A 22,571-nucleotide genomic window follows, 5' to 3' on the forward strand; every position below is an offset into this window, starting at 1 on the left:
CAGCTCGGCGTGCAAAAAATAAGCCCTCACCCGGCCCAAGATCCCGAAAAATGGAGATGCTACAGGTATCAGAAAATGGCACCTTTTTTTTTTCGAATTTTAACAAACTTTGGAAAAAAAATTTCACCACTTAAATAAAAAAAAAACCTAGACATGTTTGGTGTCTGTGAACTCGTAATGACCTGGAGAATCATAATGGCCGGTCAATATTAGCATTTAGTGAACATGGTAAAAAAGCCAAACGAAAAACAACTGTGGGATTGCACTTTTTTTTTTGCAGTTTCACCGCACTTGGAATTTTTCCCGTTTTCTAGTACACGACATGGTAAAACCAATGGTGTCGCTCAAAAGTACAACTCGGCGCGCAAAAAACAAGCCCTCACATGGCCATTTTGACCAAAATATATAAAAAAGCTATGGTCTGGGAAGAAGGGGAGCGAAAAATGAAAATGCAAAACCAAAAATACCCCTTGTCGTTAAAGGTTTAAAGGGATATTCCCATTTCCAAGATCCTATCCCAATATGTAGTAGATGAAGTGGTATTATCAAATACTTACAATTAGAAATGTAGTATAGTTCTTCTGATTCACTATGTCGCTTACCTCATGTGCAGGGCATTATAGCAGCTTGGATATTCATGGTTATGACCGCTCATATAGTGACAGTTAGTGGTCTTAACCATGGATGTCTAAGCGGCTGTAATGCCCTGCACATGGGGTAAGCAATGTAGCGAATCAGAAGAACTACACTACATTTCTAATTGGAGGAATTTGCTTATAGTATTATTATTACATATTGGGATAGGATCTTGGAGATGGGAATACCCAAAGTAAAAATGCATAAAAAGGAGATTGAGTAAAATAATCATTTTCCTGCTTATACTCTTGTGTAGAAAAACCTGCAAATACTCTACGTGTTTATATACCCTTACTCTACCAGATTATCATCGATCTTCACAGGGTTTATACAGGGTTGGTCAGTCGTCAAAATGTCACCCTATGTAAACGGCCCCATGGCTTTACATCTTATTGGAAGGTGCTTCGTTTCCCTGAATTGAGCCTGCAACATATTTTATTTTTTTTTTTTGTTCAGTTGCATACGGATTTAATGAGAAAACATTCAGCAAGTGTTGTGAGCTGAGCCCACGGGTGTGTTTGTACGCTGCAATGTGACTGACGTATTTTACTGACCCAGTAAATTGCAGTGTTTGTAGCATGTACATGTGCTCACATTGACAACCTCATTAACTGGAGCAGCAAGGATTCGTGTTACTTTAATGGGAAAAGTTTTCTCTTAGAAGCTAAATGATCACATCTTGTTTTAATGGGCAGCTGAAAGTATGAATCGGGGGGTTTTCATGTGTTATGTGAATCCATCTAAATTTCACTCCCCACAGTTGTGTGGAGCAGAGGTATTTGCATCAATGATTCTTCAGAAGCCTAAAATTCTAGATTTAGTTTAAGGCTTAAAACGAGGAAGGTTTTCTGGGACTTGTGGACTCTTTCTAACCAGTCGTCAGTATGGCACTGTGCAATGGTTGCAGCGATATCTGTTTTGTCACTGCTGAATTCATCTTTTTATTTAAAGGGAACCTGTCACCCCCAAAATTGAAGATGAGCTAAGCCCATCAGCATCAGGGGCTTATCTACAGCATTCTGTAATGCTGTATATAAGCCCCCGATGTATCCTGAAAGATGAGAAAAAGGTTAGCTTATACTCACCCAGGGGCGGTCCCACTGCCGTCCGGTCCGATGGGTGTTGCAGTCCGGGGCCTACCATCTTCTTACGATGACGTCCTTTTCTTGTAGTCACGCTGCGGCTCCGGCGTACTTTGTCTGTCCTGTTGGGGGCAGAGCAAAGTACTGCAGTGCGCAGGTGCCGGGAAAGGTCAGAGAGGTCCAGCGCCGGCAGCACTGCAGTACTTTGCTCTGCCCCCAACAGGGCAAAGTATGCCTGTGCCGGAGCCGCAGCGTGAAGACAAGAAGAGGACGTCATTGTAAGAAGATGGGAGGCCCTGGACCGGGACACCCATCGTACCTGGGCCGCCTCTGGGTGAGTATAATCTAACCTCTTTTTCTCATCTTTCAGGATACATCGGGGGCTTATCTACAGCATTACAGAATGCTGTAGATAAGCCCCTGATGCTGGTGGGCTTAGCTCACCTTCGATTTTGGGGGTGATAAGTTCCCTTTAATAAATTATATTGCAATTGCTGTAGTGTAGGATGGGGGTGCTGTCTGTGCTCTGGTGGTGTGCTATCTGTGCACTTGTGTGGGAGGTGGATGTTTGTGATGTTGGGGTGCTGTCTGTGCACTGGTGTGGGAGGGGGGGTGCCGTCTGTGCATTGGTGATGGTGGGGTGCCGTCTGTGCATTGGTGATGGTGGGGTGCCATCTGTGCATTGGTGATGGTGGGGTGCCGTCTGTGCATTGGTGATGGTGGGGTGCCATCTGTGCACTGGTGGTGGTGGGGTGCCATCTGTGCATTGGTGATGGTGGGGTGCCATCTGTGCATTGGTGATGGTGGGGTGCCATCTGTGCACTGGTGATGGTGGGGTGCCATCTGTGCATTGGTGATGGTGGGGTGCCATCTGTGCACTGGTGATGGTGGGGTGCCATCTGTGCATTGGTGATGGTGGGGTGCCATCTGTGCATTGGTGATGGTGGGGTGCCATCTGTGCACTGGTGGTGGTGGGGTGCCATCTGTGCATTGGTGATGGTGGGGTGCCATCTGTGCATTGGTGATGGTGGGGTGCCATCTGTGCACTGGTGATGGTGGGGTGCCATCTGTGCATTGGTGATGGTGGGGTGCCATCTGTGCACTGGTGATGGTGGGGTGCCATCTGTGCATTGGTGATGGTGGGGTGCCATCTGTGCACTGGTGATGGTGGGGTGCCGTCTGTGCATTGGTGATGGTGGGGTGCCATCTGTGCACTGGTGGTGGTGGGGTGCCATCTGTGCATTGGTGATGGTGGGGTGCCATCTGTGCATTGGTGATGGTGGGGTGCCATCTGTGCACTGGTGATGGTGGGGTGCCATCTGTGCATTGGTGATGGTGGGGTGCCATCTGTGCACTGGTGATGGTGGGGTGCCATCTGTGCATTGGTGATGGTGGGGTGCCATCTGTGCATTGGTGATGGTGGGGTGCCATCTGTGCACTGGTGGTGGTGGGGTGCCATCTGTGCATTGGTGATGGTGGGGTGCCATCTGTGCATTGGTGATGGTGGGGTGCCATCTGTGCACTGGTGATGGTGGGGTGCCATCTGTGCATTGGTGATGGTGGGGTGCCATCTGTGCACTGGTGATGGTGGGGTGCCATCTGTGCATTGGTGATGGTGGGGTGCCATCTGTGCATTGGTGATGGTGGGGTGCCATCTGTGCACTGGTGATGGTGGGGTGCCATCTGTGCACTGGTGATGGTGGGGTGCCATCTGTGCATTGGTGATGGTGGGGTGCCATCTGTGCACTGGTGATGGTGGGGTGCCATCTGTGCATTGGTGATGGTGGGGTGCCATCTGTGCATTGGTGATGGTGGGGTGCCATCTGTGCATTGGTGATGGTGGGGTGCCATCTGTGCACTGGTGATGGTGGGGTGCCATCTGTGCATTGGTGATGGTGGGGTGCCATCTGTGCACTGGTGATGGTGGGGTGCCATCTGTGCACTGGTGATGGTGGGGTGCCATCTGTGCATTGGTGATGGTGGGGTGCCATCTGTGCATTGGTGATGGTGGGGTGCCATCTGTGCACTGGTGATGGTGGGGTGCCATCTGTGCACTGGTGATGGTGGGGTGCCATCTGTGCATTGGTGATGGTGGGGTGCCATCTGTGCACTGGTGATGGTGGGGTGCCATCTGTGCATTGGTGATGGTGGGGTGCCATCTGTGCATTGGTGATGGTGGGGTGCCATCTGTGCATTGGTGATGGTGGGGTGCCATCTGTGCATTGGTGATGGTGGGGTGCCATCTGTGCACTGGTGATGGTGGGGTGCCATCTGTGCATTGGTGATGGTGGGGTGCCATCTGTGCATTGGTGATGGTGGGGTGCCATCTGTGCACTGGTGATGGTGGGGTGCCATCTGTGCATTGGTGATGGTGGGGTGCCATCTGTGCATTGGTGATGGTGGGGTGCCATCTGTGCACTGGTGATGGTGGGGTGCCATCTGTGCACTGGTGATGGTGGGGTGCCATCTGTGCATTGGTGATGGTGGGGTGCCATCTGTGCACTGGTGATGGTGGGGTGCCATCTGTGCATTGGTGATGGTGGGGTGCCATCTGTGCATTGGTGATGGTGGGGTGCCATCTGTGCATTGGTGATGGTGGGGTGCCATCTGTGCACTGGTGGTGGTGGGAGCTCTTTCTGGCGCTGGTGCTGGGGGAGGGTGCCAGCTGTGCACTGGTGGGGGGTATCTGTGCACTGACAGACAATGGCTCCTCTTTATTTCTCTCCTCCTCATGCTGTTCTCCATTGTTTGATTGATAGGGGAGACAGTCTCCTCTTCTTGACGTCACCTCTTGTACCTGCTTCCCTGTCCTGTGCGAAGCGCAGCTGCAGTACAAGACTAAGGCTTTGGCCAACACCTGGTAACCTTCTGCCCATGCACCAATCGATTGATGAGCTGTGCATGTACGAGATTTCGGCCATGAGCAGAGGTGATGCCATGCGGCAAAGACTTCCTCTTCAATGTCAGTCAGCTGAGGGCGGCCACAACTGGGAGAGTGAAGAGGAGCCATGGACTTGGTCAAGTTTGCAAATGACTAAAAAAGAGAAAATTTCCCTCAGTGGGATAGTATATCCATACCAGCACAATGTGCCATTCCTAGCCCTGACCTTGCATCCCCCCTTATCTGAGCTGTCGGAGGGCCATTTGTAAAACCTAATCTGTAGGGCAGGGAATGGCAGGCCCCATTACCGACCTACACACTAGTCCATAAAAATGTTTCTTGGATTCTTTCTCCCCAAACTGGTTTGGAGCCTCTGCCCTCCCAGTACTTCTCCTTCTGCGTTCTTACATCAGATAGATTGGATTAGGCTTATAAAGATTTATGTAAAACGAAACATTCTGGAGGCAAAGACGAAACTTTATCTTCTTTCTGCCTTTTCCTATCATTATTTTCCAATGTTCTCCGGGGGTTCATTACTCAGCGAGATACATTATCACACATTACGAGGAGTTACATGGTGATAAGTGGGAGATCGGCCATTCATCACGCGTGAGAATGACGTGGAGTAGCCGAGTGTGCCGTCTGCTGAGCCATTGCTGATAAATTGAGTTGTTGGACCAGGCAAGCATCCAACCGAAATGTCATTTTTCTGATTTTGTCCTTGACCAATCAAACTCCTCTAACTTTTCTATTTCTAAAAATAATTTTCCACTTGCCATGTTTTATATAACCTTGAGGTGCATTTCACTTACAAGAATCGCATGAGCAGGCAAGTAGTAAAATTAGCATTCTCTTATATATTTGATGGCTCATTTCCTATTTTCAGATTTTAATTTATTTCCTCTAACCTTTTCAGTCTAACGTGCCAATATTAGCAATGCCGGTGACCCTCAAATCCAGGGGGGTTAGAGAACTTCCTTCTTTCAGTTTTCTTTTATGAAAACAAGTTATTACATCCTGACTACTATTTTATTTTTCTATTGAGAAACTTAGTCAGATATTAGACATCGCAGAATAGTTGGTAATATATGGGGATTTTTAAGTCTGTCTGCAGATACCATAGGCCAGATTCTTCAAGGCTGCCGTTATTTCCGGTCTAGATTAGGTTACTGATTCATGAATAGGGGCATGCATGTGTGGGGACATAGTACTGTGCCCAAAGGGCCATGTGTGGGGACATAGTACTGTGCCCAAAGGGCCATGTGTGGGAACTTAGTACTGTGCCCAAAGGGCCATGTGTGGGAACTTAGTACTGTGCCCAAAGGGCCATGTGTGGGGACGTAGTACTGGGCCCAAAGGGCCATGTGTGGGGACGTAGTACTGGGCCCAAAGGACCATGTGTGGAGACATAGTACTGTGCCCAAAGGGCCATGTGTGGGGACATAGTACTGTGCCCAAAGGGCCATGTGTGGGAACTTAGCACTGTGCCCAAAGGGCCATGTGTGGGGACATAGTACTGTGCCCAAAGGGCCATGTGTGGGGACATAGTACTGTGCCCAAAGGGCCATGTGTGGGAACTTAGTACTGTGCCCAAAGGGCCATGTGTGGGAACTTAGTACTGTGCCCAAAGGGCCATGTGTGGGGACGTAGTACTGGGCCCAAAGGGCCATGTGTGGGGACGTAGTACTGGGCCCAAAGGACCATGTGTGGAGACATAGTACTGTGCCCAAAGGGCCATGTGTGGGGACATAGTACTGTGCCCAAAGGGCCATGTGTGGGAACTTAGCACTGTGCCCAAAGGGCCATGTGTGGGGACATAGTACTGTGCCCAAAGGGCCATGTGTGGGGACATAGTACTGGGCCCAAAGGGCCATGTGTGGAGACATAGTACTGGGCCCAAAGGGCCGTGTGTGGTTATGTACTACTATCCACTAAGGAGCATGTGTGGTGACATAGTACTGTGCTCCTTAAGGTCATGTGTGGTGACTTAGTATTGGTTCCTAAGGGTCATGTGTGAGGACTAGTGATAAGCAAGTTTTCTTTTTATTCGAGTTTTCCAAGCATGCTTGGGTGATCTCCCAGTATTTTGGGCGTACTCGTAGATTGCTTGAGTCCCCGCAGATGCATGATTTGCGGCTGCTAGACAACCTGAATACATGTGGGGATTCCCTAACCAACAGGCAATTCCTGCATGTGTTCAGGCTGCTGCAGAGACACAAACATAATCTACGAGCACGCCCAAAATACTCCATGCTCGGAAAACTCTAGTAACGCGCATACTCGCTCATCACTAGTGAGGACTTAGTACTGTGCCCTAAGGGCCATGTGTGGGGATTTAGTGCAGTGCCCAAAGGGCCATGTGTGGGGACATAATACTGGGCCATGTGTGGGGCGGTAGTACTGTCCACTAAGGGCAATGTGTGGAGACCCAGTACTGTGCCCCTTAGGGCTTGTGTGTGGGATGTAGTGCTGAGCCCCATAAGGGGAATGTGTGGGGACATTGTGCTGTGCCCCTAAGGGCCATGTATGATGACTTAATACTGTGCCCCTAAGGAGCATTTGTTGGGATGTAGTACTGGGCCCCAAAGGCCATGTGTGGGGGCATAGAACTGTGACCTGAGGGGCATGTGTGTGGATAAAGTACTGTGCCCTTTAGAGCTTGTGTGTGGAATATAGTACTGTGACCTGATGGGCATTTGTGGGGATATAGTACTGCGCTCGGGACAGCACGTGCCAACACCACTGGAATGGTGAAAGCATTGGAGGGGAGTATTAGTGTTTTTATTGTACTGGGGACAAATTATAGGGATTGAGAAGGGGTTGTCCATGTAGTGCCATCTCCACTGTGCTTCTATTTGACGTGACGTAAACTCACCCGCGGTGCGAGCCGCAGCATGTCAGTCTGTTGAGGACACGCTAGTCTCTGCAACAGAAATTTCTACAATAGAATGTATTGAATTTCGTAAATTTTCATTGTCCAGTGAACACATGCGGATTTACCTGCGTGATTTACGCTGCTACTTCCTGATCGTGGGAACATAGCCTTTAAGTCCGGCTGATTTGTTCTGCCCTCCACAACAATTATGTGGCCCCTTGGGAGAAGTAATTGCCCACCCCTGATCTAGAACATTTCAACACTTTCCAGAGATCCTGAGACTGTGTTTTTTTTTGTGACACATTGTATTAGTGGTAAATTTGGGTTACTATGTTTTGCGTTTATTTAACCCATTATCTACCAATGTCCTTTTTTTGGGACGCTTAATCTTTTGCTTCTAGCAACTAAGATTTTATCATTTTTATAATTAGGTCCAAATTTTTGTCTTGTGTTTGTAAAATGAATGTTTTCAAAATAGGAAATCGTGTCATTGTCATTTTTAATTGAATATTGGGACACCCTTTTCTGAAAAATCCGTAAAATGAAAATTTCTAATTTGGCAAGCAATGGGTTAAATGTGACATTTTACACATTTTGAAAAAATATCAATATTCAAACTTTGAATGCTTATACCCTTAAACCAGACAGTTACACCAAAAAAAAAAAAATAACAACTAACATTTATCATATTTCTACTCTAGATCGGCATCATTTTTCAAACATTGTTTTTTGTTAATGGGAATCTGTCACCCCCTGGGATGTATGTGACCTATTATTACAGGTAATTGAAATAAGCTAGTCCTACCTGTATGCCTCATATTAATGGTCTTGTTGCTGAGAAATGTTATATTCTTTCTTTATGTTAATGATTTCTTCCAGGCTCTGGGGCGTGCGGTGCCTGGAAAAAATCCCTGCCTCCTGTCTTCATTGTAATACATACCCCCTCCCATCAGCGTCTGTATTCACAGCAGCGTCTAGGGGGTGAAATGACCATGATTGGTGCCAGCTCTGTTCATGGCTGATGCAGCAGGATGTCCCTTATGGTACACAGCTGGCACCCGCTGTGTTTCGGCTCGGCAGAGGGTGCTATCTTCTTTTTTTTCTTAAGTCCGTAAAAAGACACATTGGCGGTTACACAAAAATAAATAGTACTTTTCATTTTTGGTAGGGGTGGGTTGCTATTCTTTCTTTAGTCTTTAACTAATATGGTTACTTTTTCTTCTTTTTTTTGGTCCCTCTTCGAGACTTAAACCTGCAGTTAGATCTATCTGACTATCCAACTGCAGGTTTAAGTCCCCAATGGGGACTAATAAAATAAATCTGGCTTATGGCATATTGGAGCTACTCTGTCATGTCCCCCACTGCAGTAGGATTGCGTTCCTGCTACATGGCCCGGTTCTCCTGGCAGTCTCATGCTACCTACTTGTTCTGCATGGGGATGTCACTGCTGCAGTCACTCACTAGCTGCAGCGCTTCCGATCTCTACATCCCCTCTGGAGGGACTTTCTCTCTACTTCCTCTTTTGGTTTAGACAGAAATGTGACCACTGCAGTCAATCACTTGCTGTAAGTTGGCTCTGTTATTGGTTTATTAGGCAGATGTCATCGGACTCCATTTTTACACCCAAGCAGGAATTTGGTGCTCTGAATCGGGTATCCAAAATTCCCTGATGGATGAGTGACATCAGAGCTGGTTCCCTGGCCACGTTGTCTCCTGTCGAGGTCCGTTGGTCTACCCATCAGCAGTAGTCGGATGCCATCGCAGCGCTCAGACCCTTGATACTCGGTGACATAATCTAGACAGACGCCACCAGTATCTTGTTTTTCTATTGTTTATAGTGAAATGGCAGCTGCAATGATGAAGAATTGTAGAGAACAGACTGGAGTTTACGGAGCGGCGGTTACCTGCCAATAAGCCGATGCTACAATTAGACACTGCGGGTAGCCTCAATTTTGTGGTTTTGTTAGGTAATAACCACGGTGTCATTGCTGGATTACGTGTCTTGCCTCCGCCGTATAATTTCCTCTTTTTGCTGTCTGCCAGCTCTCTGCGCAGTGCGGTCTCCCTGTACACGCCGTCTCTTACCCGGCTGATGCGTCTCCTCGCAGGTACCCGTTATACACATGCACAGCCATTTACGCTCCATATTATGCCTCCTTTTGCTGAAAGAGCTGCTGAGTTAGTAATAGTTTATAAAGCATTTCATCTGCTAAATGGCGTCCCCCGTAGTGCAGACTGATGGCTGATAACCTCGTGTTGGCCGCCGGTATCTACCCTGTGCTGTTATTCTTCCTAAGTGGGAATAATGCCGCATATTTATTTGCATATACTACCTGGGGCAGTCACTCGTTCATCTAACCACACGAGGATTTATGAAATACTAGACGGCTGTGCCATTATTATTTTCCCCTTCGACTTGTTGGATAACAGAGCTGCATGTTGTAGGTAATATGCGATATATCTGTGTATTTCTTACCTAGTTCTGCGGCGGAAATTTGGTCCTAACGACCCAATTTGCCTGGTAAAAGGGAAACTTTCACTTTAAAAGGTAATTTTGTGATAATAATTTTTATTTATATAGCGCCAACATATTCCTCAGCACTTTACAATTAGCGGGGAGATGCACAGACAATAAAATCAATGCAAGTTAAGACAATTTAAACAGTGACATTAGGGGTGAGGTCCCTGCTCACAAGCTTACATAGTAACATAGTAACATAGTTAGTAAGGCCGAAAAAAGACATTTGTCCATCCAGTTCAGCCTATATTCCATCATAATAAATCCCCAGATCTACGTCCTTCTACAGAACCTAATTGTATGATACAATATTGTTCTGCTCCAGGAAGACATCCAGGCCTCTCTTGAACCCCTCGACTGAGTTCGCCATCACCACCTCCTCAGGCAAGCAATTCCAGATTCTCACTGCCCTAACAGTAAAGAATCCTCTTCTATGTTGGTGGAAAAACCTTCTCTCCTCCAGACGCAAAGAATGCCCCCTTGTGCCCGTCACCTTCCTTGGTATAAACAGATCCTCAGCGAGATATTTGTATTGTCCCCTTATATACTTATACATGGTTATTAGATCGCCCCTCAGTCGTCTTTTTTCTAAACTAAATAATCCTAATTTCGCTAATCTATCTGGGTATTGTAGTTCTCCCATCCCCTTTATTAATTTTGTTGCCCTCCTTTGTACTCTCTCTAGTTCCATTATATCCTTCCTGAGCACCGGTGCCCAAAACTGGACACAGTGCTTCATGTGCGGTCTAACTAGGGATTTGTACAGAGGCAGTATAATGCTCTCATCATGTGTATCCAGACCTCTTTTAATGCACCCCATGATCCTGTTTGCCTTGGCAGCTGCTGCCTGGCACTGGCTGCTCCAGGTAAGTTTATCATTAACTAGGATCCCCAAGTCCTTCTCCCTGTCAGATTTACCCAGTGGTTTCCCATTCAGTGTGTAATGGTGACATTGATTCCTTCTTCCCATGTGTATAACCTTACATTTATCATTGTTAAACCTCATCTGCCACCTTTCAGCCCAAGTTTCCAACTTATCCAGATCCATCTGTAGCAGAATACTATCTTCTCTTGTATTAACTGCTTTACATAGTTTTGTATCATCTGCAAATATCGATATTTTACTGTGTAAACCTTCTACCAGATCATTAATGAATATGTTGAAGAGAACAGGTCCCAATACTGACCCCTGCGGTACCCCACTGGTCACAGCGACCCAGTTAGAGACTATACCATTTATAACCACCCTCTGCTTTCTATCACTAAGCCAGTTACTAACCCATTTACACACATTTTCCCCCAGACCAAGCATTCTCATTTTGTGTACCAACCTTTTGTGCGGCACGGTATCAAACGCTTTGGAAAAATCGAGATATACCACGTCCAATGACTCACCGTGGTCCAGCCTATAGCTTACCTCTTCATAAAAACTGATTAGATTGGCTTGACAGGAGCGATTTCTCATAAACCCATGCTGATATGGAGTTAAACAGTTATTCTCATTGAGATAATCCAGAATAACATCCCTCAGAAACCCTTCAAATATTTTACCAACAATAGAGGTTAGACTTACTGGCCTATAATTTCCAGGTTCACTTTTAGAGCCCTTTTTGAATATTGGCACCACATTTGCTATGCGCCAATCCTGCGGAACAGACCCTGTCGCTATAGAGTCCCTAAAAATAAGAAATAATGGTTTATCTATTACATTACTTAGTTCCCTTAGTACTCGTGGGTGTATGCCATCCGGACCCGGAGATTTATCTATTTTAATCTTATTTAGCCGGTTTCGCACCTCTTCTTGGGTTAGATTGGTGACCCTTAATATAGGGTTTTCATTGTTTCTTGGGATTTCACCTAGCATTTCATTTTCCACCGTGAATACCGTGGAGAAGAAGGTGTTTAGTATGTTAGCTTTTTCCTCGTCATCTACAACCATTCTTTCCTCACTATTTTTTAAGGGGCCTACATTTTCAGTTTTTATTCTTTTACTATTGATATAGTTGAAGAACAGTTTGGGATTAGTTTTACTCTCCTTAGCAATGTGCTTCTCTGTTTCCTTTTTGGCAGCTTTAATTAGTTTTTTAGATAAAGTATTTTTCTCCCTATAGTTTTTTAGAGCTTCAATGGTGCCATCCTGCTTTAGTAGTGCAAATGCTTTCTTTTTACTGTTAATTGCCTGTCTTACTTCTTTGTTTAGCCACATTGGGTTTTTCCTATTTCTAGTCCTTTTATTCCCACAAGGTATAAACCGCTTACACTGCCTATTTAGGATGTTCTTAAACATTTCCCATTTATTATCTGTATTCTTATTTCTGAGGATATTGTCCCAGTCTACCAGTCTTACAATCCACAAGGAAATGGGGGGGACACAATAGCTGAAAAGTGATTTGTTATTTCAGGTCTGGCAATTATAATAAATAGGGATTTTCATATAAAGCTGCATGATCCGGTCATCAGCCCGTGTGTTTAAGTGCAATAGTCAAGTATCAAGTGCAGTTATCATGTGCATGAAGGGTGTGGAGACAGATGAATAGTAGGGTGCAGATTCAGAATAGTATTTGGAAGGAGGGATCAGGGCAAATTTAGTTTACTGAGTAGTTGATGTGGCTTGTTTGAAGAGATCGGTTTTCAAAGCGCACTTGAATAGGTCGGGGGCTAGGTATCAGTCTGATCGTCTGGGGAAGTGCATTCCAGAGAGCTGGCGCAGCACGAGAGAAGTCTTGGAGACGGAGGTGCGAAGTTCGGATTACGGGGGATGTTAGTCTTAGGTCATTTGTCGAATGGAGGGCACGTGTAGGGAGATAGACAGAGATGAGAGAGGAGATATAAGGAGGTGCAGAACTGTGGAGAGCTTTGTGGGTGAGAGAGATGAGTTTATACTGGACCCTGTAGCGAATGGGTAGCCAGTGTAATGACTGACACAAGATGGAGGCATCGGTGACGCGGCTGGACAGAAATATGACTCTGGCTGCCTCATTCAAGATGGATTGGAGAGGAGAAAGTTTGGTAAGAGGGAGACCGATCAGAAGAGAGTTGCAGTAGTCCAGACGGGAATGAATAAGAGCGACAGTAAGAGTCTTAGCAGTTTCAAAGGTGAGAAAAGGTCGGATTCTGGAGATGTTTTTAAGATGCAGGTGACAAGAGCGAGTGAGTGGTCGAATATAGGCAGTAAAGGAAAGTTCGGTGTCGAATATGACCCCAAGACAGCGGGCATGCTACTTGGGAGTTATGGTTGAACCCTCCGGGGTAATTTCGATGTTAAAGGGAACCTGTCACCCCGAAAATCGCGGGTGAGGTAAGCCCACCGGCATCAGGCGCTTATCTGCAGCATTCTGTAATGCTGTAGATAAGCCCCCGATGTTACCTGAAAAAGGAGAAAAAGACGTTATGTTATACTCACCCAGGGGTGGTCCCGCTACTGGTCAGGTCGGATGGGTGTCTCTGGTCCGCTCCGGCGCCTCCCATCTTCATTACAAGACGTCCTCTTCTGATCTTCAGCCACGGCTACGGCGCAGGCGTACTTTGCTCTGCCCTGTTGAGGGCAGACAAAGTACTGCAGTGCGCAGGCGCCGGGCCTCTGACCTTTCCGGCGCCTGCGCACTGCAGTACTATCCTCTGCCCTCAAGAGGGCAGAGCAAATTACGCCTGCGCCGGAGCCATGGCTGAAGATCAGAAGAGGACGTCTTGTAATGAAGATGGGAGGCGCCGCAGCGGACCAGAGACACCCATCTGACCTGACCAGCAGCGGGACCGCCCCTGGGTGAGTATAATATAACGTCTTTTTCTCCTTTTTCAGGTAACATTGGGGGCTTATCTACAGCATTATAGAATGCTGCAGATAAGCCCCCGATGCCGGTGGGCTTACCTCACCCGCGATTTTCGGGGTGACAGGTTCCCTTTAAGTGTAGAGTGAGGTTAGTAGAAGGGAGAAACACAAGAAGTTCAGTTTCGGAGAGATTTAGTTTCAGATAGAGGGAGGACATGATGTTGGAGACAGCAGACAGACAATCCTTGGTATTTTGAATTGGGGTAGGGGTGATGTCAAGGGAAGAAGTGTATAATTGGGTGTCGTCAGCATAGAGATGATACTGGAACCCAAATCTGCTGATTTTGTCCAATATAGGAAGTGTATAGAGAGAAGAAGAGGGGGCCTCGGACTGAGCCCTACGGAATCCCGATAGTAAGGGGACGAGGAGAGGAAGAGGAGCCGGCAAAAGATACAGTGAAGGAGCGGTCAGAGAGGTAGGAGGAGAACCAGGAGAGGGCTGTGTCCTTGAGGCCTATTGAGTGGAGGATAGTGAGGAGGAGCTGGTGATCCACAGTGTCGAATGCTGCGGAGAGATCCAGGTGAATCAGCAGGGAGCAATGACCTTTGGATTTAGCGGTTATTAGACCATTAGAAACTTTAGTGAGGGCAGTTTCAGTGGAGTGGAAAGAGCGGATTGTAAGGGGTCGAGAAGAGTTTTATCTGAGTGATAGTGGATTAGACGGGAGTGTGGACAAAGCGTTCCAGGAGTTTAGAGATGAAGGAAAGGTTATAGACAGGTCAGTAGTTAGCAGTGCAGTTCTGGTCCAGGGATGGCTTTTTATGTAAAGGGGTTATGATTGCATGTTTAAATGAGGAGGGAAAGATACCTGAAGGAAGAGAGAGGTTAAATATTTTAGTCAGGTGAGTGGTGACCACTGGTGAGAGAGACTGCAGGAGATGTGAAGGAATGGGTAGACGCTGGAAAGATTTTATTGATGTGCTTGGTGGCTTGGCCCACCACTGATTATATAGTTTTTATTGTTTGGGGGAAGCTCTTGCATGCTTCCATAATTTTGTGTGTTTTAATGGTTGCCTCTTAGTTAATGGATGCCCGTGCCAAGACCTGTGGATCCCAATGTGATATAGAGGAGGCCTTGTATAGGATGTTGGCCTCCTTTCAAAGGCTAAAATGTCATCATAAGCTTCCTCTAACAAGAGCAATTTGTTCACCAAACGCACTGCGGGCTACCAGTAAGTCCGGGGTCATATCAAACGCGTGCGGTTTGTTTGTTTTCAACGTCACAACTTTTTAAAGCCGTCGATTTTGGTTAAACAACTACATCGGGGACAGGTCAAAGGCAGTGCTCCCCTGGCATGCGAACTAGCCATTCTGGCCACAATGCAAGTCATATATGCCCACAAATCTTGCATATTTGGATTTTTGACAACTGTTGCAGTCACGCATGCACCACATCGTCAGTCATTACATCCGATGTTGTAAGGCAATATTGCACGATCCTTGAATTTGTTTTTTCAAACTCACCGTCTTTAGCCCAAGCTCAATTCTGAGCCATGAAGTCAGAAGGATTACGATTCTCGCTAGTCTGTATTGGGATCAGACCTATCTGTAGACGCTTTTACTTGATTGCCGTTAAATGAGATTTTTGGAGCGCCATTCCGCCTGCACCTCAGTGTGCACAGGCCTCTTGTCAGGCGTCACCGTGCATCCTTTCATACTCCAACACCCTTCTTAAGTATCCAGGTTTCTTCTGAAGAGCAATCTTAACGTTGATCGTTTTATCCACACTCCTATTTGCTTTTCCTGCCAACATTCGCTGAATGTGGATCTCATTTATAAATATTTAATCCACTCATTTTTCCAGAATTGTGCGTGTAAAACAAAAGGCGACTCGCATCCCGCGTCTCCCCTCGGTTCTCACTCCAGCGGGCACTTCATAAAAAGCTGTGTGCATACAGGAAAACATCTGTTCAGGAGAATCAGAAGCCAGCGCTGTGCTTACTGGTTTCTGCTGCTCGCGTGGTGCATACTAAATAGGAAGTACTGGTGCTGGACGTAATTTTGGATGTAGGATTATATTACCATTTTCGGCTGCTGAAGAAGAATTTCCAGTGTAAGGCGCTCAGTGTGGATGTGATTGCTGCAGTATCACTGACTGTACGGTCAAAAAGCCACTATATACTTTCAGGTCAGCCAGCTATCTAATTTTTATGGGGGCTCCTGACTCTTCCCTAATTGGGTCTTTTGCAGTAATTAAGAATCTGAGATGATGAATTTTGATGTCCAATTCTTTTGTTCTCAGGGCAAGTGAGTCACTGGCAAGGATGTCTGGTAGCAGCTTACTCCCCACACTATAGAGTACACATGCACACTCATGAAAACAGAGCATGCGAGTGTATGGGGAGGTTGGGACAAAGGTCATCAGCCAAGCAAGCATTTGGCTGACAACTAGTGAAGATGTATGGCAGCTTAAAGTGATCTGTTTGAGGAGACAACGTTTCTTCCGTTCCGACATAAATGTAAAGGCTGCAACAATCACATGACCTTGTTTGTCAGGAGAGACAACAAATCAAGCCAGACATGTCACTCGAAGGAAGGATCACCGAGCTACGACTTGCCTACTTTGGACACATCATACAAAGAGAGCAATCACTGGAGAAAGGACATTACAGTCAGAAGACCCAATGGCTTGATACTATCAAGTTAACGGCGGAGAAGACCCTGGTGGACCTGTCTAGGCTAGCACAAGATTGATCTTCCTACAGATCAATTATCCATCAAGTCGCCATGGCACGAGATCGAACTGAGGGTCGTTAATAATACAGGAGTGATTAGTGCTAGCAGTGATCGCTGCTATTAAAAGCAGATGCTGGTCATTTAACACAGCCAGCATCTGCCCTAGGTGGAGCGTGCCTAGCTCCACACACCCTGAACTGCTCCATGACCTGTGTGGGTGTGTAAAAAACAAACAAACAAAAAACAAGGCTGTCTTAAGGTACCGTCACACACAGCGACGCTGCAGCGATACCGACAACGATTCGGATCGCTGCAGCGTCGCTGTTTGGTCGCTGGAGAGCTGTCACACAGACCGCTCTCCAGCGACCAACGATGCCGGTAACCAGGGTAAACATCGGGTAACTAAGCGCAGGGCCGCGCTTAGTAACCCGATGTTTACCCTGGTTACCATCGTTAAAGTAAAAAAACAACCACTACATACTTACCTATCGCTGTCTGTCCTCGGCGCTCTGCTTCTCTGGTCTGGCTGTGAGCACAGCGTCCGGAAAGCAGAGCGGTGACGTCACCGCTCTGCTTTCCGGCTGCCCGGCGCTCACAGCCAGACCAGAGAAGCCCAGCGCCGAGGACAGACAGCGATAGGTAAGTATGTAGTGGTTGTTTTTTTACTTTAACGATGGTAACCAGGGTAAACATCGGGTTACTAAGCGCGGCCCTGCGCTTAGTTACCCGATGTTTACCCTGGTTACCAGCGAAGACATCGCTGAATCGGTGTCACACACGCCGATTCAGCGATGTCTGCGGGGAGTCCAGCGACGAAACAAAGTTCTGGACTTTCTTCCCCGACCAGCGACATCACAGCAGGGGCCTGATCGCTGCTGCCTGTCACACTGGACGATATCGCTAGCGAGGACACTGCAACGTCACGGATCGCTAGCGATATCGTCTAGTGTGACGGTACCTTTAATTTCAGTTGATTACAGTATGTGATCAGATAAAACAATTGTTAAGGTACCGTCACTCATAACGATTTCGTTGCTTTTTGTGACGTAGCAACGATATCGTTAACGAAATCGTTATGCGTGACAGCGACCAACGATCAGGCCCCTGCTGGGTGATCGTTGGTCGCTGCGAGTGATCAGGACCTTGGTCGCTGATCACCTGCTGTCATCGCTGGATCGGCGTGTGTGACGCCGATCCAGCGATGTGTTCACTGGTAACCAGGGTAAATATCGGGTTACTAAGCGCAGGGCTGCGCTTAGTAACCCGATATTTACCCTGGTTACCATTGTAAATGTAAAAAAAACAAAACGCATACTCACATTCCGGTGTCTGTCACGTCCCCCGGCGTCCGCTTCCCTGCACTCCTCCTGCATCCTGTGTCAGCGCTGGCCGGCCGTAAAGCAGAGCACAGCGGTGACGTCACCGCTCTGCTTTACGGCCGGCGCTTACACAGGATGCAGGAGGAGTGCAGGGAAGCGGACCCCGGGGGACGTGACAGACACCGGAATGTGAGTATGTGTTTTTTTTTTTTACATTTACAATGGTAACCAGGGTAAACATCGGGTTACTAAGCGTGGCCCTGCGCTTAGTAACCCGATGTTTACCCTGGTTACCCGGGGACTTCGGCATCGTTGGTCGCTGGAGAGCTGTCTGTGTGACAGCTCTCCAGCGACTTACTAACGATCCAGGTCGTATCGTTGGTAAATCGTTAAGTGTAACGGTACCTTTAGTCTTAAAGATCCCCATTCACAGATGAACCCACTGGATTTGGCAGGGACGGATCATCTGATGTTTACGGAGGCCTCCTGGCTCTTCTCGATGGAGGACATTGAGGGAGTGAAGGATTGGGTAGTTGGCATGTTATTGCCTGATCCTTTTGTGTTTAGAGATGATCCTCTGGTAATGGTTTTCTCTTCTCTCCCTGTTGAAAAATAAGCATGAACTCTTTACTGAGCTTAGTGCTCATATGTATGTGGGAGTCAGTAGCGGCGAACTATAGACTGTGTATAGCCAGCTCTAAGTTTTCAACCAATGAATGATCATTTTGTTTAAAGGGACTCAGCACAGAATGACTGTTCCAACAAAGCACAGGTGCTCGGTGCTCCATGGTGGGGCCCATCGTTTATATACACCTTCCCACCTTTTGTTTTTCCAGGAGTGCATGTGTATGGTAGAGTCTGGAGAGATGGCTCTCTGGCTCACTAATATTCGGCCTCTCTAACATGTATGAGCAGGAGGAGCTGATCATATTGAAGTATAGGTTTGAGTGAAAAGTTTTGGTAAAACTTCCATTTTAATTGTAATCCCTGTGTTTGTATGACTGTGTGTCCAGTGGGCGGTTCTATTTGATGATTGCAGGTCTTCCCTGTATGACAGAACCGCCCTCTGGACACAGTCATAAAGGGAAGACCACTAATCAGCAAATGGAACCGCCCACTGGACACATTTTGATTGGAGATCTTCCCTGTATGACTGTATGCAGAAATATCTGTCAGTCACTGAGTAGGACCGCTCACTGGAGTCATGTATAGAAACGCCAGGGAATTGAATGGATGAAATACAAGGTATACTGACTCTTCCCCTTTAAGGTCACCTGCAGATCAAGATCTGCTGATGATTGATTGAACATTTGGCTGCTTAGTGATCGTTCCTCCAACATATTTTATTTATAGGGTCCCTAAGGTGGTCAAATGCGCTTGGTAATTGTGTGCATGATTGCTTGGCCACCAGCTTTTATCCCAGTGTCTCTATACACACTTGTGCTCTGTTTGGCCAACATGTACTCAATAGGATGAGGGTAGTTAGCCGCAGGCAGGTACCTCCATCCGAGCGTCACCTGCCCTTAAAACAAAATAATCAACAGATATTAAGACTCTATGCCCTGCAAAACTGCACCTGAACGGAAGGTCACTAGTGATGATCTGTGCACCGGACCTCGCACCATCAGCTCCTAGACCACGTGATGGCTGCACACGTCACTGGGCCAGGAAGAAGTGTTAGCTTCACATGCCAAGTGAGGCTTGGTCAGATCAAAAACTGGCACTCGTTTTGATATGTAATTACAAGGTTAATGTTTTCAACAAGTTAGGCTTGGAAAAACCTTTATACATATATACTTATATTCAGACTTGACCTCAGTGGTTCATTGCTTTGTCTTTTTCTTTCCAGGCGCTCACCAGATGCTTCTCCTGGCTGTATTCGTCACTCCCATCACAGATCTAACGTCTGACTTTTCTAAATTCCAAGAGATGATTGAAACCACCATGGACATGGAGCAGGTAAGTCCCTCCTAGGCCTTGTATTCCTTTTGCCAGAAGGCCTGGTCCCTGTTAATAGGAATGCCTGCTCCCCCCGATGAGAGGGAGGCCTGCTCCCCCCGATGAGAGGGAGGCCTGCTCTCCCCGATGAGAGGGAGGCCTGCTCCCCCCGATGAGAGGGAGGCCTGCTCCCCCCGATGAGAGGGAGGCCTGCTCCCCCCGATGAGAGGGAGGCCTGCTGCCCCGATGAGAGGGAGGCCTGCTGCCCCGATGAGAGGGAGGCCTGCTCCCCCGATGAGAGGGAGGCCTGCCGCCCCGATGAGAGGGAGGCCTGCTCCCCCCGATGAGAGGGAGGCCTGCCGCCCCGATGAGAGGGAGGCGTGCTGCCCCCGATGAGAGGGAGGCCTGCTCTCCCCGATGAGAGGGAGGCCTGCTCCCCCCGATGAGAGGGAGGCCTGCTGCCCCGATGAGAGGGAGGCCTGCCGCCCCGATGAGAGGGAGGCCTGCTCCCCCCGATGAGAGGGAGGCCTGCTCCCCCCGATGAGAGGGAGGCCTGCCGCCCCGATGAGAGGAAGGCCTGCTCCCCCCGATGAGAGGGAGGCCTGCTCCCCCGATGAGAGGGAGGCCTGCCGCCCCGATGAGAGGGAGGCCTGCCGCCCCGATGAGAGGGAGGCCTGCTACCCCCGATGAGAGGGAGGCCTGCTCCCCCCGATGAGAGGGAGGCCTGCTCTCCCCGATGAGAGGGAGGCCTGCCGCCCCGATGAGAGGGAGGCCTGCTACCCCCGATGAGACGGAGGCCTGCTCCCCCCGATGAGAGGGAGGCCTGCTACCCCGATGAGAGGAAGGCCTGCTCCCCCCGATGAGAGGGAGGCCTGCTCCCCCCGATGAGAGGGAGGCCTGCTACCCCGATGAGAGGGAGGCCTGCCGCCCCGATGAGAGGGAGGCCTGCTCCCCCCGATGAGAGGGAGGCCTGCTCCCCCCGATGAGAGGGAGGCCTGCTACCCCGATGAGAGGGAGGCCTGCTACCCCCGATGAGAGGGAGGCCTGCTCCCCCCGATGAGAGGGAGGCCTGCTACCCCGATGAGAGGAAGGCCTGCTCCCCCCGATGAGAGGGAGGCCTGCTCCCCCCGATGAGAGGGAGGCCTGCTACCCCGATGAGAGGGAGGCCTGCTCCCCCCGATGAGAGGGAGGCCTGCTCCCCCCGATGAGAGGGAGGCCTGCTACCCCGATGAGAGGAAGGCCTGCTCCCCCCGATGAGAGGGAGGCCTGCTACCCCCGATGAGAGGGAGGCCTGCTCCCCCCGATGAGAGGGAGGCGTGCTGCCCCGATGAGAGGGAGGCCTGCTCCCCCCGATGAGAGGGAGGCCTGCTACCCCGATGAGAGGGAGGCCTGCTCCCCCCGATGAGAGGGAGGCCTGCTCCCCCCGATGAGAGGGAGGCCTGCTCCCCCCGATGAGAGGGAGGCCTGCTCCCCCCGATGAGAGGGAGGCCTGCTCCCCCCGATGAGAGGGAGGCCTGCTCCCCCCGATGAGAGGGAGGCGTGCTGCCCCCGGTGAGAGGGAGGCGTGCTGCCCCCGGTGAGAGGGAGGCCTGCTCCCCCCGATGAGAGGGAGGCCTGCTACCCCCGATGAGAGGGAGGCCTGCTCCCCCCGATGAGAGGGAGGCGTGCTGCCCCCGGTGAGAGGGAGGCGTGCTGCCCCCGGTGAGAGGGAGGCCTGCTACCCCCGATGAGAGGGAGGCCTGCTCCCCCCGATGAGAGGGAGGCCTGCTCCCCCCGATGAGAGGGAGGCCTGCTCCCCCGATGAGAGGGAGGCCTGCTCCCCCCGATGAGAGGGAGGCCTGCTCCCCCCGATGAGAGGGAGGCGTGCTGCCCCCGGTGAGAGGGAGGCGTGCTGCCCCCGGTGAGAGGGAGGCTTGCTACCCCCGATGAGAGGAAGGCCTGCTCCCCCCGATGAGAGGGAGGCGTGCTACCCCCGATGAGAGGGAGGCGTGCTGCCCCCGATGAGAGGGAGGCGTGCTGCCCCCGGTGAGAGGGAGGCGTGCTGCCCCCGGTGAGAGGGAGGCCTGCTCCCCCCGGTGAGAGGGAGGCCTGCTACCCCCGATGAGAGGGAGGCCTGCTGCCCCCGGTGAGAGGGAGGCCTGCTCCCCCCGGTGAGAGGGAGGCCTGCTACCCCCGATGAGAGGGAGGCCTGCTGCCCCGATATAAATGTACAGCACAGACCTTCTTGTCCCAGTCCTCTCACCTGGCACAGTATATGAGTGTTCTGAGCAGCCGGTCTGCAGAGTCTGTACTATTTCCTGCCGGGTACCTGCCGCCTGCTGTGTTATACCGCTGTCTATAGACCTTAATTACATTATGGAGTTTAATGCTTTCAATAGAGTTTATTGCACAGATTACATTGATTTTAGTAGAAAAGTAATTGCATGTATGTCTGCGCCATTATAACAAGAAAAAGGAAACAGACATTGCTTTGGATCATTGACGTGCTCCAGAGAGGCACTGTTTTTTTTTTTTTTTTAGTGATTGGGATTTTTCCCTTATCAATCCCTTAGCATCCCGGTGCTGCACAGCTTGCGGTTAGGCCACGGTTAGTTAGTTTCAGTGATTGCCTTATTATATGTCAAATAATTGATGAAAGGTTATCATGTTGGACACCAGAGCTGTCAGACATTAGCCAATCTTTGGGGGGGAAACTCTGCAGCAAGGGTTTAAGGAGTTACTGTGTAATTAGAAAACTTTTGACATGTCGCAGAGAGATGCTAGAACTTTTGATCTGACTTGGGGGGTGTCAGGTCCTGAGTTCCAAATTAATCAAT

The 22,571-nt window shown here is 49.0% G+C and overlaps 1 protein-coding gene across 1 annotated transcript in view; it reads left to right on the plus strand.

Moving 5' to 3' along the window:
* The window catches only part of MSH2 (mutS homolog 2), a 160,614-nt gene that overhangs the window by 45,777 nt on the left and 92,266 nt on the right, over positions 1-22,571 (plus strand). The window contains exon 8 of the mRNA XM_069768645.1: positions 19,667-19,776. Coding sequence (XP_069624746.1) covers positions 19,667-19,776 — 110 coding nt within the window. The remainder of the gene's footprint in view (positions 1-19,666; positions 19,777-22,571) is intronic.

Source organism: Ranitomeya imitator, chromosome 5 (assembly GCF_032444005.1).
Source record: "Ranitomeya imitator isolate aRanImi1 chromosome 5, aRanImi1.pri, whole genome shotgun sequence".
NCBI classification, from domain to species: domain Eukaryota; kingdom Metazoa; phylum Chordata; class Amphibia; order Anura; family Dendrobatidae; genus Ranitomeya; species Ranitomeya imitator.